Source organism: Globicephala melas, chromosome 16 (genome assembly GCF_963455315.2).
Source record: "Globicephala melas chromosome 16, mGloMel1.2, whole genome shotgun sequence".
Taxonomy (NCBI): domain Eukaryota; kingdom Metazoa; phylum Chordata; class Mammalia; order Artiodactyla; family Delphinidae; genus Globicephala; species Globicephala melas.
This window is the reverse complement of record NC_083329.1, coordinates 48048927-48062647: the sequence shown is the minus strand read 5'-3', so window position 1 is coordinate 48062647 and position 13721 is coordinate 48048927. Positions and strand designations below refer to the sequence as shown.

The window sequence follows — 13721 nt, the reverse complement described above, 5'->3', positions numbered from 1 at the left end:
GCCTCTCACTGTTGTGGCCTCTCCCGTTGCGGAGCGCAGGCTCAGCGGCCATGGCTCACGGGCCCAGCCGCCCCGCGGCATGTGGGATCTTCCCAGACCAGGGCACGAACCCGTGTCCCCTGCATCAGCAGGCAGGCTCTTAACCACTGCGCTACCAGGGAAGCCCCACACCATCCTTTCTGATGGGATGGCCTATTAAACCACTTTTTCAATCTTAATATGTTCTTCTCATTTTACTTTTTACTATGAAGGTTCAGCGAACTATTGCCAAACAGATTCAGATGGTTCGGCAAGTTGGTAAAGGCCGATATGGAGAAGTGTGGATGGGTAAATGGCGTGGTGAGAAAGTGGCAGTCAAAGTGTTCTTTACCACTGAAGAAGCTAGCTGGTTTCGAGAAACGGAAATCTATCAAACCGTGCTAATGCGCCATGAAAACATACTCGGTGAGTACACGTTTGATTTTAGTCAGTTCCATATTCTTCAAGGTTAGTGGGATGCCGGTGGAAGCCTGGCACATGGGCTTTGAAAACATATGTGAGTTCAGCTGTGTGCATTTGGCTAAAGGAAATCTAGTGGAATATATAGTTTAAATACAACCCAGTCCTGAATGGCAACCAACCACTTTCCAGACAAGGCTCAGAGATATTTTGGGGTTGAGTTCCAGACCACTGCAATAAAGCACGTCCCACAAATATTTTGGTTTCCAAGTGCATATAAAAGTTATGTTTATGCTGTACTATATTAAGTGTGCAGTAGCATTATGTCTAGTAAACAATGTACATACCTTAATTTAAAAATACTTTACTGGGCTTCCCTGGTGGCGCAGTGGTTGAGAGTCTGCCTACCGACGCAGGGGACACGGGTTCGTGCCCCGGTCCGGGAAGATCCCACATGCCGCGGAGCGGCTAGGCCCGTGAGCCATGGCCGCTGAGCCTGCGCGTCCGGAGCCTGTGCTCCGCAACAGGAGAGGCCACAGCGGTGAGAGGCCCGCGTACTGCCAAAAAAAAAAAAAAAAAACTTTACTGCTAAAAAATGCCAAACAATTACAATAGTAACATCAAAGACCACTGATCACAGATCACCATAACAAATATAATAATAATGAAAAAGTTTGAAGGTTTGTGAGAATTACCAAAATGTGGCACGTGAAGTGAGCAAATGCTGTTTGAAAAACGGCTCCTATAGACTTGTGGCAGGAGTTGCCACAGACTTTCAATTTGGAAAACCCAGTATCTGTGAAGCTCGGTTAAACAAGGTATGTCTATATTTACTACCCAGCTGAGCAGAAACAGCAGTGAGTTTCAAAGTGGAAGTAATATAGTTTATTGGACTTAGTCATATAGTAACAAAAAACAAGTCTTTTAAAGGTAATTTAAGCAATTTTCTAGGGTAACTTGAACTGTATGTACCTTTGCCTGTTGCAGATTAAATCACCCCCCTCCCTCATAGGATGTAGCTTCATTTATTATGTTCTGTGCTTAATAGGTCTCTCTCCTCACCCCCATTCACACAGTAGCAAAATAACCTAGGTGTGATCTGATCAGTAGGGTACATAAACTCATCTACCTTCCCTGACTTTCTATTCAGGTACTATTTCCTTGCCCTTTAATTTAGAGAGTGCATAACATGTTGCTAAGAGTATAGTTTCCTATACTAATTATATTCGTTTCCTAGGACTGTCCGTAACAGAGTACCACAAACTAGGTGGCTTAAAACAACAGAAACTTAATTCTCTCAGAGTTATGGAGGCCAGAAGTTTAAAATCAAGGTGTTGACAGGGCCATGCTCTCTGAAGGCTTTAGGGGAGGACCCTTCCTTGCCTCTTCCAGATTCTGGTGATTGCCAGCTATCTTCGGCATTCCTTGGCTTGGGAGACCACACTCCTATCTCTGTCTTTGTTGGCACATGGCCTTCTTCCTGTGTGTCTGTATCCATATTTCCCTCTTCCTATAAGGATACTAGTCATTGATTTAGGGCCCACTCTAACCTAGTATCACCTCATCTGAACTTGATTATACCTACAAAGACCTTGTTTCCAAATAAGGTCACATTTATAGGTACCAGGTGGACATGAATGCAGGGCGGGGGGAACATTATTCAACTCAGCACTCACCTTTTTCTGAAGAGAGGGAGAAGAGAAAGGAGAAAGAAAGGAGGCCAGTATTGTGAACTTGCTTGTCAGTGAGCCAGGCTGAAAAGGAAAATGTGATAAGGCATTGATGGGCAAGTGGGAGTTGGCTTAGTTAGGAGCGAACTCTTAGTTGAACATATTTAACTTTATTATTTTTATTTTATTTTATTTTTATTTTATTTATTTTTGGCTGTGTTGGGTCTTCGTTGCTGCATGCGGACTTTCTCTAGTTGCGGCGAGTGGGGGCTACTCTTCATTGCAGTGTGCGGGCTTCTCATTGCAGTGGCTTCTCTTGTTACAGAGCACGGGCTCTAGGCACGCGGGCTTCAGTACTTGTGGCGCGTGGGCTTCAATAGTTGTGGCTCTCCGGCTCTAGAGCACGGGCTCAGTAGTTACGGTGCACGGGCTTAGATGCTCCAAGGCATGTGGCATCTTCCCGGACCAGGGATTGAACCCATGCCCCCTGAATTGGCAGGCAGATTCTTAACCAGTGCACCACCAGGGAAGCACTAACTTTATTATTTTAATGGGTCCACTTTTCAGTTTGAAATGAAGAGCCTTTTCCACATTCCTTCTTTATAGTTCATCCTTACAGAATCATGTAGATTAATAGCATTTCCCTAGGTTATTATATATATGATCTTTTTCTTAGTCATATTATCATTTTTATGATTATTAAGATTACTTTAAATTAATTACAAAATTATAGACTTTTATATGTAAATGACAGAAATAAAAGTTTTGGTAATATATTCAAGAGATTTTGTCAGACAAGTTAAATTTTTATTACCTGTAGATTATACCTAAGTTATTCTCAGTATCCTAAATGAGCATTCATTATTCTTCCTAGCTACATCTGATAACTAACCTTTTAAATTCATTAATTGAACAGGTTTTATAGCAGCAGATATTAAAGGTACAGGTTCCTGGACTCAGCTCTATTTGATTACCGATTACCATGAAAACGGATCTCTCTATGATTTCCTGAAATGTGCTACACTAGACACCAGAGCCCTGCTTAAGTTGGCTTATTCAGCTGCCTGTGGTCTGTGCCATCTCCACACAGAAATTTATGGCACTCAAGGAAAGCCTGCAATTGCTCATCGCGACCTAAAGAGCAAAAACATCCTCATCAAGAAAAATGGAAGTTGCTGTATTGCTGACCTGGGCCTTGCTGTTAAATTCAACAGGTGAGTGGTTCTTTACCTATTGTTTTGAAATTATTGTAATCTCCTAAAGATATTTACCTGTTTGTATTTGTATTCAGGACAGTGGATTTCCAAACATGTATTTGTGCTTATATAATTATATAAATTGGGTTTGGGGGTGGGGTTTGTCTTCGTGGGTTTTTTTTTGTTTTGTTTCTTTTGCAGTACGCGGGCCTCTCACTGTTGTGGCCTCTCCCGTTGCGGAGCACAGGCTCCGGACGCGCAGGCTCAGCGGCCATGGGTCACAGGCCTAGCCGCTCCGTGGCACGTGGGATCCTCCCAGACCGGGGCACGAACCCGTGTCCCCTGCACCGGCAGGCGGACTCCCAACCACTGTGCCACCAGGGAAGCCCTGTCTTCGTGTTTTGTTGTCATTGTGTTTTCTGTTTTTAACAAAAATTACATCCTATTCTACATAATTCTTGATTTCCTACTTTTTATTGTCTTAGACACCCTTCCGTTTCAGTATATATAGATCTACTTCATTCTTTTTAACAGTGTTAAGGAAAGTTTTCCGTTTTATAGATGTACTATAATTTATTTCATCTGTGACTCAACTGACAAGCATTAAAGTTACCTCCAGTTTATCTCTATTATTTTATAAATGTTTTAATGAATATTGTATTTTATCCATATATAATATCCTTGAATACTTGTACAAGTATTTCTTCATGATGGATTGCTAGAGAAGGGGCTAAACAGAGAGTATGTACATATTAAGTTATTAATAGTATGTTATTAATTAATTATCTAGGTTATCCCTTTAGAAAGCGTGCATCAGTTTACATTCCCATAAACAAGATATAAGTATGCCATTTCTTCATCACTACTTGATATTGTCAATATTTTTAAACAATGAGAATATCAGATTTTTAGAAAACCATTTAAATTGTTTTAATGTTATAATTCTGGAATACAGCAGCCATTTCACATTTCAAAACTCATTTCAGGCCATAAAATAGAAGTACTAGTCCATAATAAAGCAAACATTAAAAATTTTTAATCTTCTTCCATCATTTTTACAGTATTCTAATCCTGTTGTTTTTAATCAGTGGAGTGTTTATTGGCTCAAATATTCATCAGATGCTAATTTAAGAAAATATAAAATACATTATATTAATCTCTGCCTCAGAGTAGTTTTCAGAACCTAATAGATCTGGAGACCTAAAAACAAACCATTCATGTCTTCTAACTCTAAAATTTACTCCAAAAATTGAAAAAAACAATAAACATCATTTCAATATGATTATGTAAACATTACTCACAGTAGAACTAAGTTGGTTGGATCCATAAAGAAAAAAAATGTAATCCTAAGTCACAAAGGATCACATGAGAATGATAAAAGCAAATGATTCCTCTCAATTAATTTTCACATTCACTTGTTCTGGGATATAATTATGTACCACTTTTTTTATATTCAGTATTGTTCTCTTTCTTAGAGAGGCACAAAACTTGTTTGGTGACAAAACTTGGCCTGAACTGATGTGAGGTATTTACTGTCTTTATTTATCCAGCTTAGTATGAACATTCATACTTAGTTTTTCACTGTATACTTACTAATGATTTTGATTGAGTACTGCTGCAGACCCTGCTGGAGATTTATATAATATATAGTATATATTTAAAGGGTATATTACTTCTTTAAATCTGAAAGATGCTGAATTTCAAAATACATCTGACCCCAAGGATTTCTGTTAAGGGGATGTAGACATATTAGATAGATAGATAGATCTTTATTTTATTTTGTTATATACATACAGAGAGAGACCCTGACTTTTACAATATGAGACAAAAATAGATGAGAAACGATTTTGTTCTTGGCCCTCAACCTGGACGTTGTCTGTCTTCTGTTTCAGTGATACAAATGAAGTTGATGTACCTTTGAATACTAGGGTGGGTACCAAACGCTACATGGCTCCAGAAGTGCTAGATGAAAGCCTGAATAAAAACCATTTCCAGCCCTACATAATGGCTGACATCTATAGCTTTGGCCTGATTATTTGGGAAATGGCTCGTCGTTGTATCACAGGAGGTAGGAGTTTAGGTAGCATGTTTCTGGTTATGTTTGTATACTCATCATTCAAAAAATAACAGCTCCAGTTGTATAATTTAGATGTCGTGTGTGTCAGGGATCCCCAAGATCAACCCCTCCCCGGTTCTGTGATTTCATTAGGACTCCCAGGACTCAGCATATAGTTGTCTTCACAGCTAAAATTTGTTACACTGAAAGGCTACACATCAAAAGTAGCAAAGGGGAAAAGGTGCATGGGGCAGAAAGTTTAGAGGAAATCAGGTACAAGCTTCCAAAAGTCTTTTCCCAGTGGAGTCGCTCGGGATTTGCTTAAGTTACTCCAGCAATGAATTGTGATAATGTGTAAAATATTGTCATCCAGGGAAGTTCATTAGAGATTTAGTACCCAAAGATTTTTTTGGAGGCTGGTCCCGTGGGCATCCTCTGTCTAGTATGTATCAAAATTCCAAACTTCTAGAAAGAAAGCCAGGTGTCCAGCATAAACCATATTGTTGGCACAAACAGTCTAGGCACAGTGACTCACCTTTTCATTAGTTTTATCTGAGTGTAGGGAGCTGTTTACCAGGCAGGTTCTCAGACACCAGTCAAGTGCCAGTCTTGCAAGCAGGCCTTTTAAGAATAGCAGTTTCAGGTCTGCTTTATTAACTCTTTTCTGCATATATGTTGTCTTTCTACTGCAGAAAAAAAAATAATTAAAAAAATTAAAACCTCATTCATTAGTAGAAACAATTGTGTACATAAATAATTAGACTGAAAATTTAGGGTAAGTGAGTGGTTCACCTTGCTTATTTTAAGGGATATTGGTACGTCCAATATGGACAGCTATGGTGGGGGTAGAGAAGATAATTAGACATAAAAAAAAGAGAACATACATTTACTATTAAAAGTGAATCATCCACTCTGTAGTCTTTTCTTCTTTGTGGAGGGATTTGTTTCAGTTCCATAGTTCAGTAGAAGGTACTGAATGGATTGATGTGTTTTGTCCAGCCACCATTTTTGTGCCCACTATACCTTCTAACTCACTACAGGAATTGTAGAAGAGTACCAATTGCCATATTATAACATGGTACCCAATGATCCATCATATGAAGATATGCGTGAGGTTGTGTGTGTCAAACGTTTGCGGCCAATTGTGTCTAATCGATGGAACAGTGATGAAGTAAGTGGAATTCAGTCCCCTTAGGAAGTGATTGCTGAGTGTTGCCAACGATATTTACCTACTCACTACATTCTCTTTACTTTTCAGTGTCTACGAGCAGTTTTGAAGCTAATGTCAGAATGCTGGGCTCACAATCCAGCCTCCAGACTTACAGCTCTGAGAATCAAGAAGACACTTGCCAAGATGGTTGAATCTCAAGATGTAAAGATTTGACAGACAAATAATCATGAGGAGAAATTCTAGACTGCAAGAACTGTTTTCACCCAAGGAACGGGTGGAATTAGAACAGAATAAGGATGTTAACTTGGTTCTCAGACTCTTTCCTCACTACACCTTCACAGGCTGCTAATATTAAACCTTTCAGTACTCTGTAGAATACAAGCTGGGAACTTCTAAACACTTCGTTCTTTATATATGGACAGCTTTATTATAAATGTGGTTTTTGATGCCTTTTTTTTATTGGGTTTTTATGAACTGCATCAAGACTTCAATCCTGATTAATGTCTCCAGTCAAACTCTGGGTACTGAATTACCTGTTCATAAAATGGTGCTTTCTGTGAAAGCCTTAAGAAGATAAATGAATTCAGCAGAGATGGAGAAATGTACACTTTTACCTTCTACCTGAGAAAATTTAATCTATTTGTATTCTACCTTTGTAAACAGCCTATGGATCATGATCTGTTTGGGATACTGCTTAGTTTATGATAGTTTGTCATGCCTTGATAATGGTGTGTGTGTGTCTGTGTACATACATGCATACCAGAATTCCTCTGCTGCCATTTGAATTAGAAGAAAATAATTTATGAATGCACAGGAAGATATTGGTGGCTGTTGGTTTTGTGCTTTAAAAATGCATTATCTGACCAAGATTTGCCAATCACATAAAAGCCATTTACCTTGCAAGTGAGCTAGCTTCTCCACCAACTTTATTTTTTAACATTAAAGTTGATATAAAGGCCAAAAGGAGTTTAAAGTGTATGTAAATTTGGACTGTTCTCCTCCCACCACAAACTTTTTTTTTTTTCTGGTAATTATTATTTTTGTCATGAAAAGCATCCTATCCAAAGTTGGAACTTCCAATGCCATGAACCTTCTAAAGAAAACACTTCTTATTGAAGTGAATACTAATTACTGCATTTGATAGCAATTTAAGTGCCTATAACCATGTTCTGTATTCTTTATTCTCAGTAACTTTTAAAAGGGAAGTTATTTATATTTTGCATGTAATATGCTTTACTTGCAAAACACCTGCTCCTTTACAACCATATTTTATATATGTACATACATTCATACTATAGAAACCAGCTCATGTGTACCTCATATCCCATCCTTAAGGGAAAAAAAATTAAAAGATCTTCAGAAAAAAAAAGTTGTAAAGTAGAAGAACTACATGTAAATTTTCAGAATTAATGCAAAGTAGTATATCAAGTCTAGGACTTTGTTTAAATATCAAGAACTAACCATAGGTATAGCCTTTCATTAAGATGCCATCATCTCAGTTCTCCTTTATGAAAGGATCCCTCAATTAGAAATTTCTGTCACAGAGTTAATACACATTTGTCAACAACTGTTTTAGACATTTAAATCATTTGAGATTTTTGGTTTTATGATTTCTGTTCCGTAAGTTTGTGAAGACAGTGAAGAATCAGGCAAAAAGTTCAATATCTAGTCAGTACCTATATCTATACCATATAGCTGTTATTCAATAAAATGCTACATATTTATGGATGCCTTGTTTCCCCAAGGAGTAATTCTGATCTACTTAAACTAACTATACTTCTGTAACGCCTTTTAAATATTAATATCTTATTCTGAACAAACAACTCATGGGTGCATAAAGTGAGACAGTTTTCTTGAATATAGCATAAAATAAATGTGATTATATCACAGCGTAGTTAAAAAATCTTTAAAGGGGAGGAATCAGAGCATGTATCCATCCATTGCCAAAAATGCGACTGACATTTAAGGATGAAATGCTTACATATTTGTCTATATATCAATCACAAATTTGAGACTTGCTTTAACAGTTTTGACCAAGTTTAATAATTTTCATCTTACATAACTAAAGCTTGAAGTGTTTATCAAGATAAGTAAATTTATATATTGATATATATAGTACCCAGTAACTTCCTGTTTGAGAATGTTTTCCCCATCTCTGTACTGAGAAGTACAGGTATTTTTATCTAAATTTCCAAGTGATTTAAGAATACTTATGAGCTCTACTTAGTGTAAGGTTAACCTTGATTTATTTTTTATTTGATAAACTGTAAATCTTGAAAATAATTTGTCATCTTAATAATAAAAAAATGTAAGGAAAGGCAAACTCTATTCTTAGAAATGTTAAAATAGTATGTGGAAGCAGACAATTGCAGATAATATGTAAGTACAAGAGCATTATAATGATTTTTTAATTAAATTGGTCTATTAAAAGTGATACCAAGAAACTTGTTCAATAAAAATATTTTCTAATATTACATGTTCTTTACAAAGCAAATGATTCCATTTTTGAAATCCTAAAGTCAAAAAAAAGTTGCATGAAATCTATTTTTTCTCTCCTTTTATTCTTACTCTTAAATTTCTAAGTTCATATTTAAATATTTAAAGAGTAAAAGAGGAAGTATTACATAGTACCATAAATAATAATTTGTAAAACCCTGGAAGCCATTATTTGGTCCTGCTTACAACTTAGCATCTTAAAAATGTGTAGCTTCTGTCTGTCATCCCTTTAAATAATTAAAACATCAAAACAAACAAAAAACCAAAACTACCTGAATATAACAAGTTAATCCTCCCTCAAAGAAAATTCTCCTTATGAGTTCTCTTTATACTGGTAAATATCAGTATCTTTAGAATTAAGGGCATGCATGCTAGGAATTGGCTTCAGTGTGTCTAGTCTAAACTTTCCCTGTGCTTTCTTATTGGACAAGTTTCTGAAGCATAAAATTCAAATCTGGTTTCTCTGGAAATGTTTTCACAAAAGATATTTCAATCAACATTTTGTGTTGCCTTTCCAATTTCAGGAGTGTTTTTGAGCTTAGAAAGTGACCTATAGTTTTTGAAAATTATGTTTTCCTAGAATGTGCCAGATTTTTTATTTATTCGCTCTATTCAGTACCTTTTTTTCCCCAGATGCTTTGCTTCTGTTTAGAACAAAAATGCAATACAATGTTTAAAGAATCAATACATCTCTAAGTTGGCCCAAGATCAAATTTGATATTGAATAATTTATTCCAGGCAAGATTTTATAAATTAAATTATTTATTTTTCTTTTCATACACGTTTTGAAATGTTTCTAAATATCTAAAATAATTTCAACAGCAGAAATACGAATTGATTTTTTTTAAAAAAGATTGTTGCAGCTCTTGTACTGTTTAAAAGTGGTAATATTTATTATTTGCTTGGGTCAGATGTTAAAATAGCAGTGTAGCAGTTCATCTTCTTGCCTCAGTGCTATTATGAGAGTCACAGTGAAAACTGCAGAGAGCTGATACATTCATAAAGAGCAGATTAAATCTAGGGCAGCATCACATGAAGCTATGTGTAATCATCCTATAAGGAAGGTATGTGAATACTGCTTTTGCCAAGGATTAAATATATTGTAATTTTACCTTGTGCTCTGTACTATGCTTTCAATGGAATTATTTAAGCGCTTTTAGTGACTGTTGTCTTTGCCCATTTAAAAACTAAAATGTAGTATATATTGTATAAAATGAAAGTATCATTATAGCTTAATTAGGAAAGTTGTACATATACGCTGAAAGAAGGTTAAAAACAAGCAGTTTTATTATGCATTTGTAAAACACCAAAAATATAGATTCATCTTTGATATGTAACACACTAAATGTATTTTGTACAGCATCTGGTTTAAAAGGTGCCTTATTAAGTTTACCATTAATTGCTTTGTTCTATATATAGATTACATCCAGTGTATCATTTTTAAGTAAATAACCTTATTTTAGTATACTTTAGTGATGTGTTTTGTGATACTCTGCTTGGACTGTATTGTGTATCAGAAGTCACCTATCCAGTGAAATTTTATAACAAATAAGTTAGTGTACATACAGATGTCCCTGAGATGTGCATTTCAGCCACCAGAAACCCAGTGTGGACACAGGGCGGGTAAGTGGCCACACACACTTTCCTTTGTGTAGATAGAGAAGTTATAATAGTTATATAAGCCTATTATAGCCAAGGGTTATTTTCCTTTAAAAAAAAAAAAAGAACAAAACATTTTTTCTAATTCTAAAAATATGTACTCATTGCAGAAATTTTGGAAAACATAGGAAAGAATAAAGAAGCAAATGAAATCATTCAAAATCCTATTGCCAGATAGTACAACTATTTACAGTTGAATGTTTCTTTTTGATCTTTTTTGCTGCTGCATATTTTTTTAAATGTTAAGATAGAACATGTCATTATATATCCATTGAAAACATTTTTTTAAAAATTGACTACATAGCATTCCACTAAGTAGATGGAACAATTTATTTTTATAATTCCCTGTTGAATATTTGGGTTATTTTCATTGTTTGGGAAAATATAACCAATATATTGAACATCCTTGTACATAAATCTTCATATATTTATTTTCTTAGATTACACTCCTAAAAATGGAACCAGTGGATATGAACTTTTTAAAGATTCTTTAAGATGAAAAAAAAAAAATCTGAGATTCTTTAAATATTGCAATCTTGCTGCCAAGAAGGGTTTCTCATTTACACTCCTAAGAGCAGTGTAAGAGAGTGCTCATCTCACTACCTGGCCAGGTAATTTCTTCGAAGTTTTTTCTCTTTCTGCTAATAGAGTGCCTGATTTCTTGCCTGTAACTAGCTTCTTTTAGTTTAGAGTAGTGTAATCCATTTATCTGGCCTTATGGTGTTCCTGCTGCAACAAATGCTGTTTTAAAAGCTTAAACTTCATGGAAGTAAAGGTAGCTTTCCTTCTGTTCTGTAGCAATATCGTTCTCACCACCTGTCAGAGCTGTTTTCAGTTGTGTGTAAATTCACTCAGTGTGCCTTGTGATGCCTTTTTGTAGGCATTTGAACATGTTAAATCCTTATAAAAGATTTGTTACTAGTTGATGTCTCCCCACCCCCACCCCACCCCGCTAAAAAAAAAAGTTTGGAGATAGCCTATTATAGATTCCTTACTGGAATCCGCATTTAGTGTCACTGTAAGACAGTTTCTTGAAACAATAGCATGTACTCTTGTGCAGCTTGATAAAGAAGACTCAGGGATTTCTTGGGCCTATCAAATACTTCCTAGCTTTTTTCCATCTATAAAAAGCTGACTCAAAAACTGGGTAAATATATTAATTCTTCCTTCTCAGCATAATGTTACTCTCCCTGAAGAGTGACTATTTCCAAGGTTTCTTTAACATTATTAGTAGCATTAATAGAGTAGACATTAAGAAATGAGATACTGTTCTTCCAGAATAGTCTTATCCTTGTAGGTAATTTTAAGCAGCTGCTAATTCAGTCATTAAGTCTTCATTCTCTTGGAGAAATATTTATCTGTCTGTTGCTAATGCATGGACCATTTCTTGCACTTCATACTTCAGTTGGATGCATATTCCTAAGAAAGCCTGGCTTCAGCCCTGGAGCAGTATAGCCTAAGTGGACACAGTCCACTGCAGGTGACTGGCCAGGAGTGTAGGCAGAGGCCACCTAATGGCAGTGGCACTGTTCTAGTCATGGGGAGTTAAACACTGTGAGCTCAGGGTGAGAGCAAATGGGCAAGTCACCCTGAAGCTGGGAATCAGTAAAAGGAAACTTAGTTCAAGTGCAAAGGTACATGAAAAAATATTTCAGATAGAAGCAGAGACTAGGGCTGAAAGGTTATTGAATTGTTGCTGAATTGTTCTCTTTTTTAGATGCAATATATGTGGCCTACCTGTTACTTCTCTGAACTTTATCTTTCTGGTCTTTGTCCGGTTACTTGCTCAGAATGAAATTCAGAGTGATTCCAGATACCCCAGTGCTCCCTGCACCCACCTCACTACTCATGGCCTAGATTTTTTTTTTTAACATCTTTACTGGAGTATAATTGCTTTACATTGTTGTGTTAGTTGCTGATGTATAACAAAGTGAATCAGCTATACGTATACAAATATCCCCATATCCCCTCCCTCTTGCGTCGCCCTCCCATCCTCCCTATCCCACCCCACTAGGTGGTCACAGAGCACCGAGCTGATTTCCCAGTGCTATGCATCTGCTTCCCACTAGCTAGCTATTTTACATTTGGTAGTGTATATATGTCCATGCCACTCTCTCACTTCATCCCAGCTTACCCCTCTCCCCGTGTCCTAAAGTCCATTCTCTATGTCTGCATCTTTATTCCTGTCCTGCCCCTAGGTTTTGCAGAACCTTTTTTTTTTTTTTTAGATTCCATATATATGTGTTAGCATATGGTATTTGTTTTTCTCTTTTTTTTTTAGATTCCATATATATGTGTTAGCATATGGTATTTGTTTTTCTGACTACTTCACTCTGTATGACAGACTCTAGGTCCATCCACCTCACTACAAATAACTCAATTTCATTCTTTTTTTATGGCTGTGTAATACTCCATTGTATATATGTGCCACATCTTCTTTGTCCATTCATCTGTTGATGGAACTTAGGTTGCTTCCATGTCCTGGCTATTGTAAATAGAGCTGCAATGAACATTGTGGTACATGACTCATTTTGAATTATGGTTTTCTCAGAGTATACACCCAGTAGTGGGATTGCTGGGTCATATGGTAGTTCTATTTTTAGTTTTTTAAGGAACCTTCATACTGTTCTCCATAGTGGCTGTATCAATTTACATTCCCACCAACAGTGCAAGAGGGTTCCCTTTTCTCCACACCATCTCCAGCATTAATTGTTTGTAGATTTTTTGATGATGGCCATTCTGACCGGTATGAGATGATACCTCATTGTAGTTTTGATTTGCATTTCTCTAATGATTAGTGATGTTGAGCATTCTTTCATGTGTCTGTTGGCAATCTGTATATCTTCTTTGGAGAAATGTCTATTTGGGTCTTCTGCCCATTTTTGGATTGGGTTGTTTTTTGTTTTTTGTTTTTTTGATGTTGAGCTGCATGAGCTGCTTGTGTGTTTTGGAGATTAATCCTTTGTCAGTTGCTTCGTTTGCAAATATTTTCTCCCGTTCTGAGGGTTGTCTTTTTGTCTTGGTTATGGTTTCCT

General features: G+C 36.4%; 1 protein-coding gene across 2 annotated transcripts in view; it reads left to right on the top strand.

Annotated features, from left to right (window-relative positions):
• The window catches only part of BMPR1A (bone morphogenetic protein receptor type 1A), a 142041-nt gene extending 131547 nt beyond the window's left edge, over positions 1-10494 (top strand). For both annotated transcript variants that reach the window (XM_030862811.3, XM_030862812.3), the window contains 5 exons: positions 252-444; positions 3025-3322; positions 5197-5372; positions 6401-6531; positions 6619-10494. In XM_030862811.3, coding sequence (XP_030718671.1) covers positions 252-444; positions 3025-3322; positions 5197-5372; positions 6401-6531; positions 6619-6744 — 924 coding nt within the window. In that variant the 3' untranslated portion in view covers positions 6745-10494. The remainder of the gene's footprint in view (positions 1-251; positions 445-3024; positions 3323-5196; positions 5373-6400; positions 6532-6618) is intronic.
• The last annotated feature ends 3227 nt before the right edge of the window (positions 10495-13721 follow it).